The sequence below is a fragment of the Athene cunicularia genome (assembly GCF_003259725.1).
Source record: "Athene cunicularia isolate RWA chromosome 4 unlocalized genomic scaffold, athCun1 chr4_part3, whole genome shotgun sequence".
NCBI lineage: Eukaryota > Metazoa > Chordata > Aves > Strigiformes > Strigidae > Athene > Athene cunicularia.
Genome location: NW_020799100.1, coordinates 6,558,908 through 6,580,839, shown reverse-complemented (window position 1 = coordinate 6,580,839; position 21,932 = coordinate 6,558,908). Strand labels below are relative to the sequence as shown.

The following is a 21,932-nucleotide window of genomic DNA, read 5'->3' as shown; positions in this document are numbered from 1 at the left end:
TAACTGGGGAGACTTTCAACAACGTATACTGCAGAGCGGTGCTAAAATACTGACACACTGGAAAGTTGTTTTAAACTTTATGGCAGAATTTAATCTATTCTGGATGGTAAGACATTCACTTGTGCCTCAGAATTACTCCTTGACTCTTCACTTGGCTTTGCTGCACTTGGCACCATTTTTATATACCATGAAGGACTAGCATTTAAATTTGAATATTGATTTTGTACTGCCACTCAGTGCTCTTTTGTGAAAAATGCATAGCAGTCCTGCTATTAATCTCCTTTAATTAAATATTCAAACTGCCTAAGAAATTCCTCTGCTACCTAATAAAAATTTATGAATAAAATGAATATTAAAGTAGCAATCCCCAAGAAATCGGATAGCACAGCAATTAACAGACAATTTGTTAGAGCATTAACCAACCATGAGTTCTGCTCATGATGTTGGCTTTTAAAATAGCCACTAACCACTAATCGACAAAATGGTGATGGTGAAGCTTGGGACTGAGCAAAATTGGAAGAGATTAGCAGAACCCTGTGACAGTCTTTAAGAGACTCAGTGTTTATTGCTGGTTTGGTAGTATCGTTTTCTAGAGGTCTGCATAATTCAAAACTGCAGAACAGTTTAAATGCTATACATTCGCTTTTTTTTGTCTCTGTTTTCTTCCCCCACTCCCCTTAGGAATTGTACACAAAGGGAATGGTGAAAACATGTTCATTTCCCAGCAGCCACCAGTGATCTCAACCGTGATGGGCAACGGACACCAGAGAAGTGTCTCTTGCTCCAACTGCAATGGTCTTGCACTCAACAGCAAACTCTTTGCCCCGGTTGCTCTTGCTTCTGGGCCTGATGGTAGCGTGTATATTGGTGACTTCAATTTCGTCAGACGGATCTTCCCCTCTGGAAACTCAATTGGCATATTAGAATTAAGGTAAAAAAATAATTAGCTTTCTCTCACTAATGTTCATTATCCTGGCTGTGATAGGCCTACAAAAACTATGGCAAGCCTTTTTTTCCCTTGGGACTTAAAACAGCAGCCACATTTAGTTGCCTTGTGGGCATATGTCTCATCAGCTGTCAAACTCATCAGAAAACTTATGCTTAACATCATCAGTTAAAAAGGGCACCTTAACTGGCCTTTAGAATAGGTTTTGTGTAATGAATTTCTACAAAGTACAAAATTAATGGAGCTAATTTTTCTTCCTGTGAGATTTTTCATACATTTTCTCATAAAGTTAAAATATTCCATGAAGCATATTTTTGAAGAAAACACCATAATTTAGTAGCAGATATGCAGAGTATCGTGTTAAGTCACAGCACTGGGGCTGAAGATAACCTTACCGTGTTTAAAATTAATACAATTGTTCCTCTTCTGTAACAGAGGATGTGACTGAGTTTAAGCAGACAAGAGCAAACCTGGCATTGCAGTCTGACATGTCACAGGCTGGGCCTGTGCTGCCAGTAACGACTCCACTGTAATTATGACTCCAGCTTCCCGTTCCCTTTCGGAGGCAGAGAGGGAAGCAGGAAAGATTTCAACACTGATACTCTACATTTCTCTTACTTAACAGCCATGAATCTCCAACTAGCTAATGTTGCTAGTGATGTTGTGTGCTGATTGTTCAGAATTAACTTGAAAATGTGCAGGCAGTGGAAAGGAAGCAGTTTGAGAGGAAGAAATAATACTGAGTAATGGGATAAACAATGTTTTGTTACTGCAGTACGGCTCTGCGAGCAGTCAGGCAAAGAATACAGTTTTGTGGAAGACTAACGCTTCTTGTCTTTCTTTTTTTTTAAACCTGAACCGACCTCTCTTCCTAGGAATAGAGACACAAGACACAGGTAAGTAAAACGCAGTAACAGTAGTGTATGAACCATGATCAGAGAAAGTCTTACAAAAGTCCTTTTAGAAGTCTGGATGTAGAGAAACACTCTGAATTTAATAAATACAAATGTTAATCAAATTCACCTTTGTTTGCAGTAAAGTAGGTTTGATTTGTTCCCTTTGAAGGAATGAAGTCTCCCTCTAAAAATCAGTTTGCTGATCACCAAGCAGAGATGGAAAGGTTTAAGCCCAAAAGCTTGGAATGCATTTCATAGCTGTCATATTCATTTCACATGGTGTTTAATGATCATATAGTCAGCCAAGGAAACTGGAGTTTCCGCCACAAAGAAGTAATAAAAAAGGCTTCAGAGTCACACAAGAGGCTGTCAGTTCTAAGATACTACGAACTTTAAAATCTTCCACAGTTAGAGGGTGCACAGCAGACCCCAGAACTGAGGATGCTGTCACAGCTCAGTCCTTGCTTCACCAGCTAAAGCAAAAACAAGCAGCTTCCCCACTTCCCAGTTAGCATTTTGGCATTGCAGTGTAGGGGTTTCTTTAAAAGAATGAGTGTTGCACATTGGGCTTCTGCGATAGACAGTGAGGGAGTTGGTTGTAACAATCCAGCTGCAGAAAGGGTGTTGCAAACTAGAGAGATAGCAAGGCACTCTTTATCCTTCGAAACAAACTTCTTAGCAATGGGGCAAATACACCAGCACTAGAACAACCCAAGTATGTATATGGCATAGTAGGAAGCTCAGCGTGGACTGAATGTGTGTTTGCAGGATGACAGAACTGCTTGGAATTACCCACTTTATCCCCAAGAATGCTATTTGAATACTATAGATTATTTGCCAGCTTACTTACAGATGATGTCACATCTCGCATTTTGCAATGAAAACTTAAAAAGTAACTCCTAGTTGGTAAGGTTCTATTTTTTAACTGAAGGACTCTTCCCATTTGCTTTAAATAGACCAGTATCTTTTTTTGTAAACTAAAGAAGCAAACTGAACTTACTTACTCTGTAATGCATTCAGAACATGAATCAGGTTTTAAATTCAGGGGTCACTAGTACTAATTTCTTGAAATGAGCTTAAATCTTAATTAAATCAAGTTGTGACAATATTCAGGTACCCCAGCCCTATTAATTACAATAATAATTGCCTCTGTAAGATTCTGTCCAAGTGAAATCTGTGAAAAATAGTAAGAAATCGCTTGAAGTTAATGTAGTCTTTGAGGTTACGGGGGAGTACTCAGCAGTCCTGCTGTATGCCATTCTCTTGAGGCTGTAGAGGCCAAAGTCATGGTGAAAATTTCTAGGATGCTCAAAGAAACATGTGGAAGCAACAACTAAATGGTGTCAGAGGCTCGTGACAGTCAAGCAGGAAAAGGCTTCAAAATCCAGTTTCTCAATACAACTTTTAGTCTCCGAAAGAGCAGGGAAGAAGGGTTCTTTTCACTAGAACAAAGAAAATACTGTATAAAAGGGGATAGAGTTTGGAGGCCAATAAACAGAGAAGGCCACCAATATTTTTGACTGCTTAAAAACAACTTATCCCACTTGGTTTCCTTGTCATCAAGATTTTAACAAGAAATAACAAAGTTGTTTAATAACTGGTAAAAATGGAAACTAGACTTTGAGGGGAAAAATTTGCTACAGGATAGTAATAACTTGTTCTGGAAAGATTAATTGTAAATCCTAGTCTACTTGATGAAGTTTTTAGTAGGCTAATTTAAATAAACTAAGATTTAGATTTCATTGCAAACTTCTGCAAAGATAGCAAGTATTTTATTTTGTTCCATATTTTACTAATACTCTTTAAAAATTTAAACATTTCCATATGCAAGACTAAGCATGAACATCAAGAGTTTTCTAACAGCCAGTCTATTAAATATAATGACAAGGATGACAGAAAATCTGTCTACAAGGAGAGTATATAATGACCCCTGGTTCTCTGCAGTTTCTGCATGATGAACAATGTTTATTTAACATCTAAAATTCTCCTTACAACTTTTTCCACATATTTTAATAAAAAGCCATCTTTTGGCTGGCCAGTCTTCTCTGAGCCCACTCTAGAGAACACAAATGATTTTTAATGTTTTCAACAAAATTTTGTAATACTGGTGACACATAATTCAGCATTAATTTCTTTTAGCTCATCCTCTTACTTATCTTTCATCATACCATTGTTCTCTCATTCCCTGGACAGAATTTCACATCTGTTCCCCAACTGTGGCAATAGCTCTTTCCCTGTATTTCCCCTCTGTCTTTTATAGATGTTCGTGACTAAGGTCAGCTTTCAGCTAGTCTAGCTTGTGGCCCAAGTCCTCAGAGATGCTGAGTAGTTTGTCCCCTTCTGGATAGGGAATAAGAACTGAGAAAAATAGGCCCAAGCTCTATCACACATATCACAGTACAGCATTAGCCTTATCACTTATAAATAGAAATTAGATTTAAGCTGATCATCTGTTAGTTTATTAGCAATATATAGACTACTCCATAGACTGCTAAAATAAAAAATATTGGTAAGTAATTTTTACATTGTTTTGCAACATTGCTCAGTAAGGTAGAACTGTCTAATAGGTGGTTAACAAAGCTTAGTATCTGCCTCAGCCAAGCAAAAACTTTAAATATATATATATATATATATAAAAAAAAAATATATATATATATATAAAGAGGCTACATCAACCTGAAATTGAGTCAGTAAAATAAGTCAGTATCATCCCAGACATTACACATCTGTCCTGGAGCCTCTGCCAGTTCTTCAGCTCTGTTTTATCTAGATTCCTCCTTTCCTGGTTTATTGTGGCACTAAAACCCAGCCCTGCAGAAGGAGCTGTACACCGAGCGTTGTCAAACCCACTGCAAACAGAACTGACAAAGCCGAGAGGAGTAACTCGTTTTCTAACTTTGTTGCAACAATCTTAAGATTTAGTTAATTGTACCAATGGTAATAAAATGCCTGTGTGACAAAAGAAACGAACAAAAAGATTAATTTGGCAATCTTTTTAATCTATAGAAGTCTCGTACAGTTACAGGGGATGCAGGAACATCAGTGTTTAGCCCAGCCACCTGTCAGAGATATCCTCCTTCCCCCGGAGAAACATGGCAGTGATAAAATTATTGTCCGAGCACCTAAACACTCTGCCAGGCATTGGCCACCACTCTGCCTGCACCTATCTCCCACCATTTCAGTAACCGACTGTGTGATTTAAAGGATCTACACCTGCCTGGATTTTTATTTTATAATCAGGACTACACTGCAGTCTCACCAGGCTCAGAACACCAGTGTTGTGTGCCATGTGCTTAGACAATTTCCTCAAACTGGAAATTAACTTTGCACTGAAAAAGAAACAAAAAGTCTTACTGGTTAATAAGATGCAGCCCAGTTCTCTGATTAGAATTTATGATCTTCACCATTTAATTAACATATGTAAATATTTTTTTAAATAACATTTTATAATCTCAATAAGGCACTTCAGTGCATGAATTATGGTGCATTAATTCATGCCTAGTTGCACTGACAGTACTTGGCCTTCTGCCTTGCTCCTGACAATACAGTCAGCATGAATTAAGGCACCATATTTCACACCTTCCTATTTCCTAAGGTTTAGAAACAGGTAAAAATAACCAAGAGTGGGTATTTGTGCCCATGCAGAACAGTCTGTGATTCACCTTGCTGCAACTCCCTGTGTTTGTTGTCAGTACCAAGAGTATTAGGACCTATCAGGTACAGAAAAATGAGTTTGCTTTTGATAGTATTAATTATAATTAAGCTGAAATCACTCCAGTGAGCTTTATAGTGTGCAGCTTGGTACTGATGGACAGACTAACTCCACCAATACCACTCTCTGCATAAACTTGCTGATACTACAGCCAGTATTAGTTCCTTCCTTTTCAGAAGTGGTGCTTACATGAGATACATGAAAGCTGGTCTCATGCCTCTGTCATCTCCAAATCATTGAACAGACATCTTCAGATAAGTAGAATACAGTTGTTATGGTGCCACAAAGAGAGAATAAAAGGAAAAACATTTTAATGCTGATGCTCTTCTCCTCTGTTTTAGTACAAGTCCTGCACATAAATATTACTTGGCCGTTGATCCAGTATCAGAATCCCTTTACTTGTCAGATACCAACACCAGAAAAGTCTACAAAGCAAAATCTCTCATGGAAACAAAGGATCTGGCCAAAAATGCGGACGTGGTGGCAGGAACAGGTGATCAGTGCCTTCCATTTGACCAGAGTCACTGTGGAGATGGCGGAAAGGCATCCGAAGCCTCTCTCAACAGTCCAAGAGGTAAGAAAAGAGCATATCTGAAGTACTTGGTGTTGGTCATCTGTCATTTCCTACCGTTATTTAAAAACTCAGGTGCAACTAAATGTACAAAAATGGGTCTGAGGTGATGATTTAACCAACTATAAGCAAGCCAAATCATTCCATAAAGCTCACTCACATTTTTAATACAAGCAGTACTTTATGAGGGAGTAGCATGAGCAGCTAGTTCCAGCTAGCTTCCTCTGAAATAGTTTTCCCTGGTGTGGCAGCACTCCTCTTTTATTACCTTTCAATTGCAAGGTGGCAGCATTTAATTACATTTAACTTTTAAGCAAATAATATGGTTGCAAGGTCCTTTTTTTTTTTTTTTTTACATTTTATGCATTCATGTGATTCTTGTAATGTTAATGAAGCTTACTCATTAAATCAGGGCTGTTCAAAGCAGACAGCCAGCAAAACCAAATTTATCTGGAACTCTAGTTTGTCCTTCCTTGTTACATGCACTTTGCAAATTATGAGCATCTCACCTACTGCATTTTGCTGCAGCCTTCCTGTCTGAGTACATCCTGTATTGTCACAGGCAAAATACCTATGAAGCCTTGAATCCCCACCAGCGCCACAATTAATCCCCTTGCAGTGTGCATTAGAACTGTGATAAAGTCTCTGGATTTTGTGTTCTAAAGCATCTGATCACCCTCAACTCCCACTGAAATCCCCGGAACAAAGGGTAACAGCAGCTCCCGTGGCAGAGCCCCGAGTGGGCTTTTAGCATGCTTCCCCTGTAGCACACCACTCCCTCCTAATGACTAGCTCTAAGGAAGGGGTTTGATTATTTTCTGTGAGCTAATAAAGGAAGGCTGTATATCAGTAGGAAATTAGAATGTAGATCCAGGCAGAAGCATCTCCAAGACAAGCAAATAATCCCATTTTAAGGCTTAGCAAAGACACATTGTAATTATAGAGTGACTTTAACATGCCTTTAATGATAGAAGGTAAGTGTGAGGTAAGTACAAATAAATGTTGATCTTCAGGCAGCTAATTAATGTAATGAATCAATTCTAAAAATAGAAAACAAACGGTTTCAGATCCTTTAGCAGGAAAATGATTGAAGTTTTATTGCTGATTACAATACAATTAGTTGTTTCATCTTATTTTTTTATTGGGGAAGTATGTTGGTGAAAATTTGCAATATGCCATTTACTTTTAAAAAACCTATGCATAGCTGGCTTCCTTAACAGAAGGTTCTAGTAAAAGTACAATTCATGACTTCTGGAGCAGCCAGCAAATATTGACTGTTAGCAGACAATGGCTTGTACACCGTCGAATTCAGGTAGTGGCTCCCAACTGCTTTTGATTTATGCATCTACTCTAAATTACATCAGTTTGAAATTGTTGGATTTGTTACATTTCAGATTTTAATCTCAAGGAACTCTGGACTGCCACGTGCTCTTTTTGTACAGGGCCTAGCAAAACGCAGCATCAGCCTGCAGTCACCAGCACAGAATGAACAGCTAGATGTGTATTGTCACAGTGGCCTTCTAATCCTTGTTTTCCTCTGAACCAGAAGAGGTTGAACAACCTTGGGAAGTAGTGGGAAGTACTTGCCTGGTACCCGTAGATCTATTATTTATTAAGAAACCTACAAGTCTCACAAACTTAAATACAGTTTGAGAAATTCTTTTGGATTACTTATTTTGCTTGTTCTTGGAATAATTGTCAGGTCAGATGATGTCTCATTTCTACTGAAATAACATTCAAGCAGTGTACACAAATATTTTTTCTAGGAGTCAGGAAACTGACAAAAATGTGAGTCCACAGATGCTCCAGCATCTTATCCATGTTTAAGAACACTTGAACACAAAGCAACACAATGTTATGTAGTATTTGATCACAGAAATAAATTAATTGCTTTTAATTTCTCACCTCGGATTTTTACAGTGCAAAAATAGGTACCTGATAATGCAGATAGAAATTGCCAATGAACTATTAAATATAATCACTTGCATTACTCAATGACCAGACAAAATTAGCATTTATTTTTTAGGATGATATAGAAAAATTCTTAGCGCGCTTTTTTTTTTTCCATTTGCCTTCTTATTTTTTTCCTGATATAAATGAAAAATAAATTTGCCTCTTACTTGGTAGAAAGGTAATATTTGAGAAAACTCCATTAGAACTCCATCTGTCCTTGGTAAGTTATAGCTCAAATGTTGTATTCTCATTTTTGCTACTGGCTGCTTGGGACTTCAAATAAGAGCTTATCTATATGAGTCTGTTTATCCATTTGCAAAGTTGATAAGAACCTACCTACTGTGTAACACTTGTGAAACTTAATCCTGTTTGGTAACGTCCTCAGAAGTATGTTTGTAAGTAGAAATTCAAATCCTCATTTACTTTTCTGAATAAAAGTTGCTTCATATGCTGCTTTAACTTTTTCCAACTCATCACGATTTTTCTACTTCAGTGGGCATGGAGGTAGATTTTGTAGAGTCCTAGATTATTATTATGATTTGAGTCTTTCGTCACCTTTTCCTTCTCATTACCTTTATTTGGCAAGACTGCCTTTGCCTAGTGACCAGGAATTAAATGCCAGACAGGAAAACATCATGAAGTCACACTAATTAAGACATGATGTGCTTTCCACAACTTTTATTTTACAGATAACAAACACATGTAGCTTTGTGCAGTCTGTGCCCATATCTCTGTGAAGGACTAGAGACGGGGCTTAGTGAACATTAATCTTGCACTATTGTATGTTGAGCTGACTTTGAAAGATGCTTTTAAACATGCATGGGTGATGTAGTTGAAATCTGAACTTCAATATATTATTTTTACTGCAACTTTCTTTAATTCTGTAGAGATCTCAGACTAATGAGTCATGTAATAGATGACCAAGTACTTAAGCAGAATGTGAAATGATACAAGGTGGGGATATAAAATAAGATCTGTGACAAGCTGAACACATTTATTACACAAGAAGATATGGAAAATGAAGAAGTAACTACACAAGATATTAATCATTGACTGAATTCCAATCACTTGAACTTTACCAAGTAACAGATTTTAATTTTGCAGTGGGGAATTCTATTTGGTGGGTTTGGGGATTTTTTGATAAAAAAAATATTTATGGCACATCCAGTCACCAACACTATCATTTAAACAATCTGGATTAGTATTTATGAAAAGGGACTAAGGGATAGTGTCCTAATTTTAACTAGATTAATCATTTGAGTATCACAGCAGTAAGCAGCACTAAAATTAATAGAAATACCTGGGAGTGTTCTGTTTAGCACGGCAAAGCCAATTCCTGGATCAAAGGCATTAAACACTTACCTACCCTGCCCTTCTGAAATGAGTGGGCTTTAGGCATGTCAATAGATTTGACTTTCCAAGCTTAATTGACAGAGGCGGTGAGAGGCTGAGACAATCAAGTTGCCACATTTGCTGAACTACAGTGTCTCCCAGTCAGTATACTAAGAGAAGTGTCTTAGCTTAACATCTGATTTCAATTACCTTGCTCAGCTTGGAGCACTCACACAGAACAGCTGTGGTGGAAACCCAAACGAAGTAACTTTTGTGAAAACAGTAAGTCCCTCCTAAACATCAAAAGTGATTTACAACACTTGGAAGCCCAGGCACTAAATCCAAAGATTTAAGCATCTAAGGTCCTGTAGTGTCTATTTTTTGACTCCCAGGTCCAGACCAGACTCTAGAACTAGAAGATAGAAGCACATACTCCCTGTGCAAGCTATGTGTACAGTCAATGCCACAAGCAATTAAAAACTGCGCACTGAGTACAGTGTACTTGAATGCAGTGACCTCACAGAAAGCACCGGGGAAATGTAGAAGGTTGAAGTTCTAAATCCCATGCATAAAAATACTTTAAACATAGCTGTAGCAAAGAACCTTTTTCACTGAGACTCATAGCCATGAACTAGCAACACAAATGAAAACTTAAATTAAAAATCAGTTCTGCAGTGTAATTTTATTAATTTTGCTTGTAATTACTAAGGAAATACTACTAAAAAGCATCATGGTTTTGAAAATGTTCACCCCAGTAGTTTACATCCTGAAATGATCAGTCTTGTTGCTCACCATCTGTAGCAATACTTTCTAAAGTAAATAAAACTACAAGAACAACTGCTCAGATTAAACCTTTACATCTGTCAGATGACAGTAGCCTGCTTGGGGCCTGCTCCTGCACAGCTAAAAGATTCCCATTACTCTCAGTAGGATGCCCACCAATATAGACTTAACAATAATATATAATAATATAGCCTTTTGTGAAAACAAAGACCCCCTTGTCACAGGTAATGATCAATACTGTTTGTTCTGCTATTCTATAAATTCCTAAGATCTTTTCAACCCTTCCATACAATTCAAAAAAGAAAATAAAATGGGATGAGATGTTTCATTAGCAATATATAAAGTAAGAAGTAGACAAACCAAGGTTATTTGCAGCTCTGGTTCATTGTCATGTATGCATCATAGAACCAGCAAAAGATTCATCTTATGCCAATTTTGATTCAGCAAAATTTAGTCCTTATTTTTCTCTTCAGTAGTCTTAGCTATGTATGATTTCAGAAGTCTGGGAATCTTGTAAAACATTTAAGGTAAACTTTTTGGACAGGAAGCTCTTCCTAAATTTCATCCAGCCTTCATCTGAATGCATAAGTTACTCATTTGTCTGATAACCACTGTCAGCAGTAAGTATGACCCTGGTCATCAAGTCCCTGGTAACAGGACATTTTCATTCACAGTCAGTAGTTAAAAATGCTGTTTGCTCCAACTTACTGTTAGTCATCTAAAGAGAGCAACACGCAGTTGCAAGTGCAAGCACTGAAGTCGTGTTCCAGCTGACACAAATCTACTGAATATTTTGCCACTAGTACTGAAACAGTAATGAAGTAAAGATGACAAAGATCACAAAACACCAGACTGCAAATCACTTGAATCATATTTTGAGCAGTGTATTATGGTAACCTATAAATAACTAATTGCATAAAATCACTTTAGTAGTTTCTAGATGGTAGCTTTAATTAAAAGCACTGGAGACATTTAGAAGTTTAGAAATGGATGGCATGTAATTTGCCCTTTTACCAACCATAAAATGGTAATTAACCAATTTGATTCACTTCTTCCTATTAAAAGTTTTATGAGAATCGCAAGTTCCTTCTAAATACAGTTTTTCTTCAGCAGAAGGTGGCATTCTCTTTTATCAGTCCTCACCAGTAGTTTTAGATGTTTTTACAAATTCTTCAGAAGTTTAATTAGAAGTTTTTGATATTAAGTGCTCCCTGGCAAAGTTTTTAGCTGAGCAAAAAGTGTGAAGTAGAGTTTCAAGAAGTGGACAACATACAGCTCTAGCTGCTCTTTAGTGATGTCCTGTGTCCTGTGTTCGAACAGGATTTCCCATTCTAAGAGTGGGAACAGGATTTGTTCCTCTTAGAATGCAGGTGCAGGCTATGATGGAAGGGGGGAAAGAAAAATAAGTATCTTAATGGGTAATTTGCTGTATTACTTTTTTCAGCACTATAAGCTTAGCTCCATTAACATTGAAATGCCAAAATTTCTAGACTGAAAGATCATATGTATAATAATCATATGTATTTTTAATTTATACCCATGAGAACTACACAAAAAAAATAATCAGTTTGCTTTCAAAGTGTTATTTGCATTTGTAATTGTGTATGTATGTGCACTAAGGCAGATCTGTCAAGGAAAATAACCCTTTAAGCAAAATCACTCCTGAGAGCATATAACAGGAGAGGTTAGTCAGCCTTCTGTGTTTATCATGGTTCTACCCAGCCCCTCTACTAAGTACTATTTTGTGCAGAAAAAGTCATAAAGAGCAAAACTTTTTCTGCAGTATTTCTAGTGATGATACTTAGTAGCTACATGTGATCATAGTAGCAGCAGTTCATTTTTAATGTTAGTTAACAGAATTTAAATGGTACTGATTAAAAGACGTCTAAGTGTTATAAATACTGTTCCAAGATGTCTGCACATAAATCTACTGGAGATGGATAAGAGCTACTGTTTTACATTCAGGTACAAAATCTAGTCCTGTATAAGACAGTCCCAGTGACTGAACATGACCAAAAGCAGTTCTTCAGTCCCAGCATGTTACTCAGAAAAAGAGGTTGTGCTCAGCCCTGAGTCAAAGAACAAGACTAAATCCTTGCACGAGTTTATGTTGCCCATATTCAGACATCAGTGTTTAATAAGGAATCTCATATCCAGACAATCTCAGTCTGTCATTTGTGCATAGGTCACGTTTGTGCCCAAAGGGAGTGTCAGTTGGGCATACATTTTAGTGCTCCAGTTCCTTAAAAAATACAGAATCAGACTAAGAGCCTAATACAAACTACAGCTCATGGTCTGTGTGAAGATGTCTAAAAATTACCTTTTTTACTTGCTTGCAGAGTGCAGAGTGCTCCTACTTGCACTCAGTGCCATTCGCTACACGGCATGTGCATGTTTCCTCTCTGAGTTTCTCAGTGTTTAAAGCACAATTGAAGTGCTGCATGTGATTTAATTCTGCATTACACTGTACGTCAGAAAAGGATTAAAAATAAGCTCTTGGAGTACAGATTATGTGAAACATCATGCAAGATGTGACGGGAGCATTAATGAATCCAACTCTAATAATTAATAAATTGGGACACTTTAGCAAAATATCTGTATTTTGTTTTCCAATGGATACCTTATATAAGGTATTTGTCAACAAGACTTTAATGCATAAAATATTTCAAATGGATAAAATCATGTTGGTCGAGTATATGGGAGTAAGCACTGGAAACAGTAGTTCATTGTTGACCATATATACTCTGGTACTTGAAGAAACTGACATTAGGAATTATCAGGAATTTATTATCTTTAGTACTAAACACTGAAGACACAGGCTTGTTTATGCCATCACACTGACATAGGTACTTCCCTCGCAGATAGATTGCCTTTCTGCGATAGCTGGAGAGCAAAATCTGCTCTATTAACAGTAGACAGTCTTTGGTTTTCCTATGTAGTCAATGTTTGAAATCCATTCAGCAACACAGCTGAGTAGCTTTATTTCATTGCAGCATAATTTTTGATTTTTATATAATGGATGGTTTACAGCCAACACAGCCATCTGTTCACAGGGAAATTGCGTAAAACAGAAGATGCACTTGCCCTAGTGATAGATCCTGGCCCTGTGTCATCCATAGCAGGGATCCAATCCAGGGATCCAATTCTCACTGCCCAGGTGAGAAGCATAGCTCCTTGCTTACCATGCAGCACCACCCCTCTGCAAAGAAGACTAAATTCCCAACCACATCAGGTTTCTCATTTGAGCCTGTGAACCACACTGGAAGGCAAATAAAATCCCACCAAATATTGCTCTGTGATGCAATATCAGTAAGATTAAAAACACCCCCAACAATCACTGCTGCATGCACACCATCACAGTCAAATACCGTGGACCTTGCTCCTCACACCTTCCCTGCACAGCAGACCAGTGTGTTTTGTTTTGGTTTTTTCTAAAAAGGAGTCTTGAAGAGACTCTCAAGAAAAGAGGAACAGGCTGGGACTGAGAAGACTTTTGTCTCCAACCTTTACACATCCCTGAAGAAAAAATGCTAGAACAATTTCCTAGCAGCTTTTCCATTTACTAGTAATCCCTTAGCATGCTTCAGCTTTACAGCATAAAGCTGATCAGAGCAGGACAGATCCCAGGAACACCTCAGCATCCCACCTGCTCTGCAGCCCCAAACTGTGGTAGCAGATTCAACACAGCCCTTCTATGCATGTACAAACTAGACTGCAAATAGTGACTGGGGCCTTTGGGAACTATTTTGTCATGAAAACCTCTGCAGACCTCTAGATGCACCACAGAAGGTTCAGTCCTTTCAGTGTGGTGTGCTTTGTTGGCTTCTGCTGTGTACATTCCCTCAGAATAACATTTAGAAAAAGATCATCAGATTTATATATTAATTGTGTATATGGTATTAATAACCAGGCTGGTTTTCTTTTAGCTTCACTTGGGGTTTTAGGGTTGATGTTTTAGCAGCTCAGTTGTATCAGAAGAGATTGCGCAGTTCGCTTAGCACACCTAGTTTTTGTTGCTGAGGAGGCAGCCAGCCCTCAGCTCTGGCCCCACAGGCACCCCTAATTCTGGTCTTCTGTGTGCATAGGTCTCTTCATTGCAAAGTCTTTTTAGCATACGTGAGGGACAGACAGAGGTGCCATCCCTTCCCAAAAACTGGAACACACAGATCACACCACCACCACCACAACCAAGCCATTTTCTTCTCAGATGCACACTTTACCTCAGTTCACCTTCAGCCTTTTCAGATTTATAATTGGGCTTCTCATAAGCAGACAATAGCCATGAGCCTACCAGTCATTCTGTGGTTTCCAAAAGAACCATTACTCTCTAATTAAAGAGTAAGGATCCTGTGAGGGACCCAGTACCAAGGAGACATACTCTCTGAGCTCACAAGTCAGTGGGAAGTCAGGCTTTAAGATGTCTGCTCTTCCTTTAGCCTTTCTATAACTGCCCAGATTTCCCCCCAGGTGATTTCAGTCCCCCAGGTGACATCTGTCCTGGAGAATTGGACATTTCAGTGATCAGCAGTTTCACATAACGAAGGGATGTAGCCTAACACTGTACCCTGCAGCACTTCATTAGTCCATTGGCATTTTTCGTACTGGATAGAGAAGGTGATAGGATGGTGAATACCCCTCTTCTAACAGCAGTTCACAGCCAGATGAATGCACTGAATTGACAATTTAAAAGAATCAATTTTAACTACCAACACTGTACTGATAGCTTGAAAGCTAATCGTAGTAGGAGCACTAGATGCTGAAGTTAACTGCTGTGGCCTTTGGATTTTTTTGTGATGATACCCTCAGACCTTTACAAGGTGCCTAAACATCACCTGTGGTGAAGAGGCACCTCTGAGTGGAACTGGGTGGTGGGGGATGTGATGGCAGGGTGTCCCTCTGCGAGGCCTTCGCTACCTCCCTCCCAGCCAGAGTAAGGGATGGAAACCCTCCAGCAGAGGAGGTCAGCCTGCTTCAGCAGAGGGGAGAGTCGAGCCCTCACTAAGTTGGCCATGACAGAAAAACTGGTGTAGACATTATTCCTGCTTTCTGTTAGAAAGTAAGTGGTCACAGACAATTTGTCTTGGGACGCTGCCCATGGATGTTAACACTGTAAGAGAAAGTGTTACGCTCAAATGTGTACATAACTCAGACTCAAACCCCAGGCATTTCCAAGTGCCAGGTACAGATTTATTTAGGGGCCTGGGGAGACTGTGCCCCCTTCTCCCAGCCCCATGGGAGATGCATGTTCCCCATCAGGGCTGCCTGGTCCTGCCCCTGTCCCCCAGACTGCTTACTCTCTCTCGCCCTCAGGTACAACTGCTCCTATATGTTTAAAGAAATTAATTTAACTATAAGGAAATGGATCTGGAAGGCGAGGGAATTCAGCTTGGGTTTTCTTTTCTTTTTTAATGGTGTGTGGAATTGCTGTATGAGATCCTAAACTGGTGTGCAGACAACTGTTTTGTAAACTCAGAGTACATGCAGCCTTCAGCTGTGCTAAATGCAAGGGACAAAAATCAAGAACCATATAAGCCACTGTCCAAACCATCTGTTCAAGTCCTCTGCCTTTCATTTCTGTGTAGCAGAACATAAATGCATTATTAAAATAGCTTGGCTGTGCACGGCAGCTGCTATAATTGCAAAGTTATGCAACTTTAAATGGGAAATTATGAAGTAGTTTAAAGCAAGAAATTGAATGGTTTTGGTGGAAAGGATTTCGCTAACATGAATAGAAGTGCTTTTGTAGCTGTATTTTCAACATTTCAGGGGAAAAAGGTCTTACAGTTCATGCAATATAGAAAAGGCTAACAAAATAAATGTTGGGAAGAACTGGGGAGAAAGTGTTAGACTAGGACAGGACAACGCTGGGCGTGAGTTGTGACATGGCTGTACCAGACACTGCTGGTGGAAGACAGCAAGCTCTCCGTTCCTCAGTTTCCCCACTGAGATACAGAAGACCGTGACCTTTCCTTTGCATAGCCCTCACATCTGTTTCAGGGTCCATCTCTCCTTTACAGTGCAGCGCAGTGGTGATAGAGCTATTGTAGATCCAGGAGCGGGAGAACTGCCCCAGCTCCTGCTGAAGCCCACCATTGTCATGAGGCTGGTTCCAGTCCATGACTGTTGTCTTGGGTAACACTGCACTGCAATACATTCTGCAGCACAGGTATTCCTTCTGCCTGCTAAACAGAACCTGGTTTGCACCATTTGTATGTATAGCCTGTATCACAGCAAATGTCTCTTGCTTTCCGTGGGTGCTTCTTCCTTGCTCAGACACTCTGATAATTCAGACAGTACAATAATAAAAAAAATTCTCCTCTGCATGAGAATTAAGGAAGTGAAAATTAAGAAAAATCAACTGTAAGATAAGATTTTAGAAAAGAGAGTCTTGTCCCACTTTGTGATGGACACGAAATAAGGAGCCTAATTTTATGTATATAGAATTACATTACAAACAAAGCCTCTGCTCTTCTGTTTCTTCTTCATGCCTTCTCTCTTTCTCTGTAAGTCAAAGACAGTCTGATACATGGGTATGATCTTTCCATTTACAGTTTGTATCAAATAAATAATGGCCAGGAAAAAAAAAAAAAAAGATACTTTTTTTAATCAGAAGATTTTCAAAGTCTAAGAGGAGAGGAAACATTTAAGCTCATACTTTTAAATCTAGATAATGTCAGTACTAACACTCTTTCCTACCTTTTCCCTTCGTCTAGGTATCACTGTAGATAAGCACGGATTTATTTACTTTGTTGATGGTACCATGATTCGGAAAATTGATGAAAATGGTGTAATCACAACAATAATAGGTTCGAACGGCCTCACATCAACCCAGCCACTGAGCTGTGACTCTGGAATGGACATCACTCAGGTAGACAACTGGTTTTCATGTCACTTTTCTACACATTGTGGAGACAGATAACTTAGTTTCTTGTACAAGGATTGTATATCAGAATATGCTGGATGAATCAGATAATTCTGTACTGCACAGTATGGAGTGTATCCTCCATTCACATGATTTTTTAAGGTGTACCATATAAATGCAAAACTATACACCTGATTCTTTCCAGGAGATGTCATCTGAATGTGTAGAGGGGCTTATATAAAGAAATGTACTGCTTTAGAAAGTGGCTTGCTACTCAGAGATAGATCTTCTTAGGAGTTCCTCAAAAGTTTAGAGTGCTTGCCTTAGTCCAGCATTCTGACTGATTTGCTTGAAGTAATAAATGGAAAAAATACATATTCTGATTATATCTGTATCCATTCTAAGTCATGGAGGAGCATTACAGTAAGTAATTACACAACAGCAATATTGTAGTGAAGCTACTGCTTTTCAATACATTTCTCACTTTACAGTTCTTAGTTCAAGAGCAGTGTAAAAAAAGTAAGACTATAAAACACCACATCTGTAGTTTATGCTAAAAAAGATATGGGGATAAACATGAAGAAACATAAATGGAACTCTTGACTAGTCAGTGAGCCAGGCTTACAGATAGCACAAGGAAGGGATTGGCCTTTGCCAATAAATACTTGAATTAATCAGCTTCAAAATGGGTGGAAAGCTGTACTTGAAAAAATCTTGAGGCATTCAATAACATACTGAAGTTATGTTATGGTCTGTGTAAGCTGATAACCAGGATCTGGTTAATTTTGCATTTCATTTTCTCCTTGCCCTTTCCTCAGTCCTTCACAATTGGAAATCACAGTTAAAATACACTGCATAACAATGATATGAGCTTGTTCCCTGTTTCTAAGTAGACATTGAGTAATAGCAGGTGACTATGATCTGGTATTCATATACATGAAGAATGTGGGGTCAATGTTTCGGGTAGTTCTTATCAAATTTCACAGGGACAAAGGAAGGAATCTAATGCTGCTGTCACAGAATCACTTAGGGATTTCATTGCTAGCATCAAAACAGAAAAATGCTTCTCTGTTCCATTTCACATGTCACTGCACCCTAACTATTTGCAGATGTGGGGAGGGGAAGCTCAGCTTCCCTGATCCCAGCTCTGGGATCGACAGGCCTTTGTATTCTCTCGGGTCCAGCAGACACATAATTATTCCATGTAAAGCAGAACAGGGTCAACTAGCTTAGTTTTGTTAAACCCAAGCTTAGACTAAGCCTAGTAATTGTTTTACAAGCTATACAGCTCTGGGCACCTTGTCTTCTGCTCTGTCGCCCCGTCTTGCCGGGCAGCCAGCCCTGCAGGTGGTGAGCAGGGCCCCCCGCAAGCAGAGCTCCCCGGCCCCGCGCCGCCTCTCCGCTCCAGTGCTGCCTACCAGCTGGCAGGAGCAATGCTTCACCGGACTTAAAGCTGCCTGAAGCACATTTCTTTGCTTCTTGGATACACATAACAACTGCCTGGGGCACCAATAACCAGATTAGATATCTCTGAGGTGCAGGGAATGGAGCCAGGTGCAACGTCTGCTCCCTGCCTTCGCGTGATCTGCATCTCGGGCTGTACAATTCATTGCTTTACTGACCATATAATGTGCGGCTGTGTAGTTGTGTTCAAATTTTTGCTCATTTTGCTCAGTAACAAAACATCTCACTAAATCTGAAATGGTGAGTTTGGATAGTTTTCAATTCCTTTTAAAAAATGCAAATACCCTTTAGCAAATAAGTTGCAGCAGGGGGTCTGGCAAGTACAGAAATAAAATTACTTGATTTTTTAAATTAAAATGAAATTTAAAAGGTAAATTGTTGGGACTGAAATCAAATATGCCAAATTTATAAGTAGATTCAAATAGCCCTAAAATCCTCCTTTTTGGTAGGTTGACTACTTAACAGAAACAGGTTTAGTTTAACTTACTGTACAACATAATTTCAATGCCATGGAGAAAAGGCTTCTGCAAAATCATATATAAGAAAAAGGATGTCATAGAGCATATTCTTCTTCATACTGCTCTCAGGACATCAGCATTCAACTGGGGTAGGACCTTATTTTCATAGAAGCAGAAATAAACTTTCTTTTTCCATGAACAATCCAGGTGCATCCAAGCTGCGGCACCTACGGGAAACTGTTGCTGCACATTTCTCAAAATTTTGCAAATGTATCAACATTCTGGGAAATCAAGATATGATCTTACCACAGAGATTGAGAGAATCTTCAGATAAATTGTGAATGCATGCCAGTAAATATTCTAGACAACACCATAAATGATAGCATATTAAAGTGGCCCTAAAAAGTCACATCTCATTAGTGATTATATTACTCATATAGTAATACTTACTGTATAATTTTCTGTCGCTGATAGGTGAAGACACATTGTTGACAATCTGTAGTACAGATGCACGTACAGCTTTTGGAAGCATTCTTGTTTGGAGGATTTGTTGGGGGAGGGGGGGGTTAAGTGAATCTACTTATTGAAGTTTTTCACAAAATGCACACTTTTGAGGTTTTTCACATATGTAGTAAAACACAGATATGAAATAAATGCCAAGAATGCATGTTCTAAAAAGTAACTGTATCAAGTTTGCTCAATAATCTTCTTCCAAAATTGTTACTGATAACCAGAAAACCCTATGAAATAATCACATCCCCGTTGAAGTCAAGCATGTTAATCTGAAATTGTATCAATAGAAATAAGGGAATGATATTTTCACTTAGTCAGAAACAATTGTATATCTTTGCAAGACTGCTGAGTTTATTCCAGAATGGCATAAACATAAATGAAAAATGAATTTGGCCCTCCTCCACTTAAATTGTTTTTTGGCTGAATTACAAATGGCTTTCACATCAAGAGAATGTGAGTTGCTCACAAACTGTGTGTTTAGAGGGACTTATGAAATAAGTTAATAAAATCAATTCTCAAAGCTAAATTTGTTCTGACAATAAAATCAAAGACTTGCTCAAAATCAGTATTTGTTGATTTACTGAAGTACAAAAATACTCTTGAAGTAAACAGATAGAGTAACTGCCCATTGCGAAAACTACCAGAAATGACAAGCTTTCACTTTAAGGCATTCACTTTAATAAATGAGTTAATTCTAAAAGGGTTTAATCATTTATTCCAATATCAGTTTTGATGGAAACACTTCTTAATCATTCTGTGTTTGTTACTCACCACCTTCTCATTCTAACCGTGGTCTTCTGCATTCATAACAGGCGGAGGGAAGGACATCTCGGGTTGAAAAGATTAGATGTTGTGGTGAATAAACCACCAAGCTCTGACTAATTACTTTGACCTCATACTCCACTGTGAGGATGTTAATCTGAATTTAGAAGGAAAAGGACATTTGGTTGAGGTGTTTATATGGTATGCCAGCGTTTCCAGTACTTTTTCAGCAAGTGCAAAACTTGGATGACTTTTATTCTCAGCACAGATGACTTCAGTGTTCTTAAATTAGTTAACAAGGAGCAAATGTAAAGAAATAACTTTTCAGAGCTCGGTTTGTGAATATATATGTGTATATACTCAACACTCACCACTGGTGCCAGGGTTTTAGCAGACATCTACATTAAAATCAGTTATTCCAGTTTTCTTTCATTCTGATAGAGCTGGTAATATTTTTTGAAAATGCTGCCCTGAAACCCTGAATAGTAGAACATGAACAAGAACTAAACTGTAAAGCCAAAACATTTTTCAAGAATATCAAAAGGTAGCGTTGGTCTTCATTTGTTCTGTGATTTTTAGTATTCATTAACCTACAGCACCCAGAATCTGAATGGCAGACTTTGAGTGCCCCTGCTGCTTGGTCCTGAGGTTCTTCTAGGTCTGTCTCCCATTCTTCACTTGTTCTTTGGAAGCTGTTTTGTTGTAGGCCAATTAAATGAATACTAAACCCATGCTGAACCTTACACGTTTGCATCTGAGCATGGGAGCCCCCATGGGTTTGAGCTAACTGATCTCCCAGCTGCACAGTCTACTGAATATCTCCTTCTGTCAAATTGAAGCCCAGCTGGAGAGAACAGAATTACCTGCTGTATCTCCTGCCTTCCCCATACCCTTTGGATAGGAAGACTGCTGTAGATACTCTAAATCAGGGACATAAGTTTTGATCTAAAATACTCCTACTGACTTCTCGAATTGCTGCACTGCTAACTGCTCTCCAGATTTGCACCAGCAGTGGGCTGGCTGGGGGGACCACCCCACAGCAGGACCTGTGGCAGAGCCTCCTGGCCACAAGCTGCAACAGGAGTGCTAAGGGAAGGGATGCAGAGTGAAAGGGAAAGAGAGGGGATCATCATTCTCTTTCACTACCTGATGAATTTGAGCTTGATGCTAGTCTAGATCAGAGGCATCTCTAGGTTGCTCTTTTTCTCAAATGTGCACACTCTCTTAGTGTTTGCTGCATCCCCAGGGTATACAGAAATTTTTTAGCCTGGTTATTGATAGCAAATGAGAGCACACTGTGTGGGTATGTCTGTCTGTCTGTCAGTATTCTTTTCCTCACGGTAAATCAAAATCTTGGGCCAATTTCAAATTTGGAGAGGAACACCAGCCTTCACAGCAAATAAATTCCTACACATTCCATAAAAAATATTAATCCAGCTGGAGGAGAGAGACCTAAAGTGCCCTTTCAAAAGGAAATATTGCAGCATGAGCTTTCTTTTATTAAACTCCAGAGATTCCACTCAGGATCTAATAAATGCCTCGTTCACAGGAAAAGCTTCATTTGGTGCTTGGGTCTTATTAAACTCCCAAGTCAGTCAGCTATGAGACGGAAGTCCTTAGGAAACCAGACTTCATTAGAACCAGTGCTCACAGAAGTTATATTGACATTGTGGGAGGTTT

At 38.8% G+C, this 21,932-nt stretch overlaps 1 protein-coding gene across 4 annotated transcripts in view; it reads left to right on the top strand.

Annotated features, from left to right (window-relative positions):
* The window catches only part of TENM1 (teneurin transmembrane protein 1), a 357,561-nt gene that overhangs the window by 293,001 nt on the left and 42,628 nt on the right, over positions 1-21,932 (top strand). For all 4 annotated transcript variants that reach the window (XM_026848413.1, XM_026848414.1, XM_026848412.1 and 1 more), the window contains 4 exons: positions 682-931; positions 1,822-1,842; positions 5,896-6,128; positions 16,907-17,061. In XM_026848413.1, coding sequence (XP_026704214.1) covers positions 682-931; positions 1,822-1,842; positions 5,896-6,128; positions 16,907-17,061 — 659 coding nt within the window. The remainder of the gene's footprint in view (positions 1-681; positions 932-1,821; positions 1,843-5,895; positions 6,129-16,906; positions 17,062-21,932) is intronic.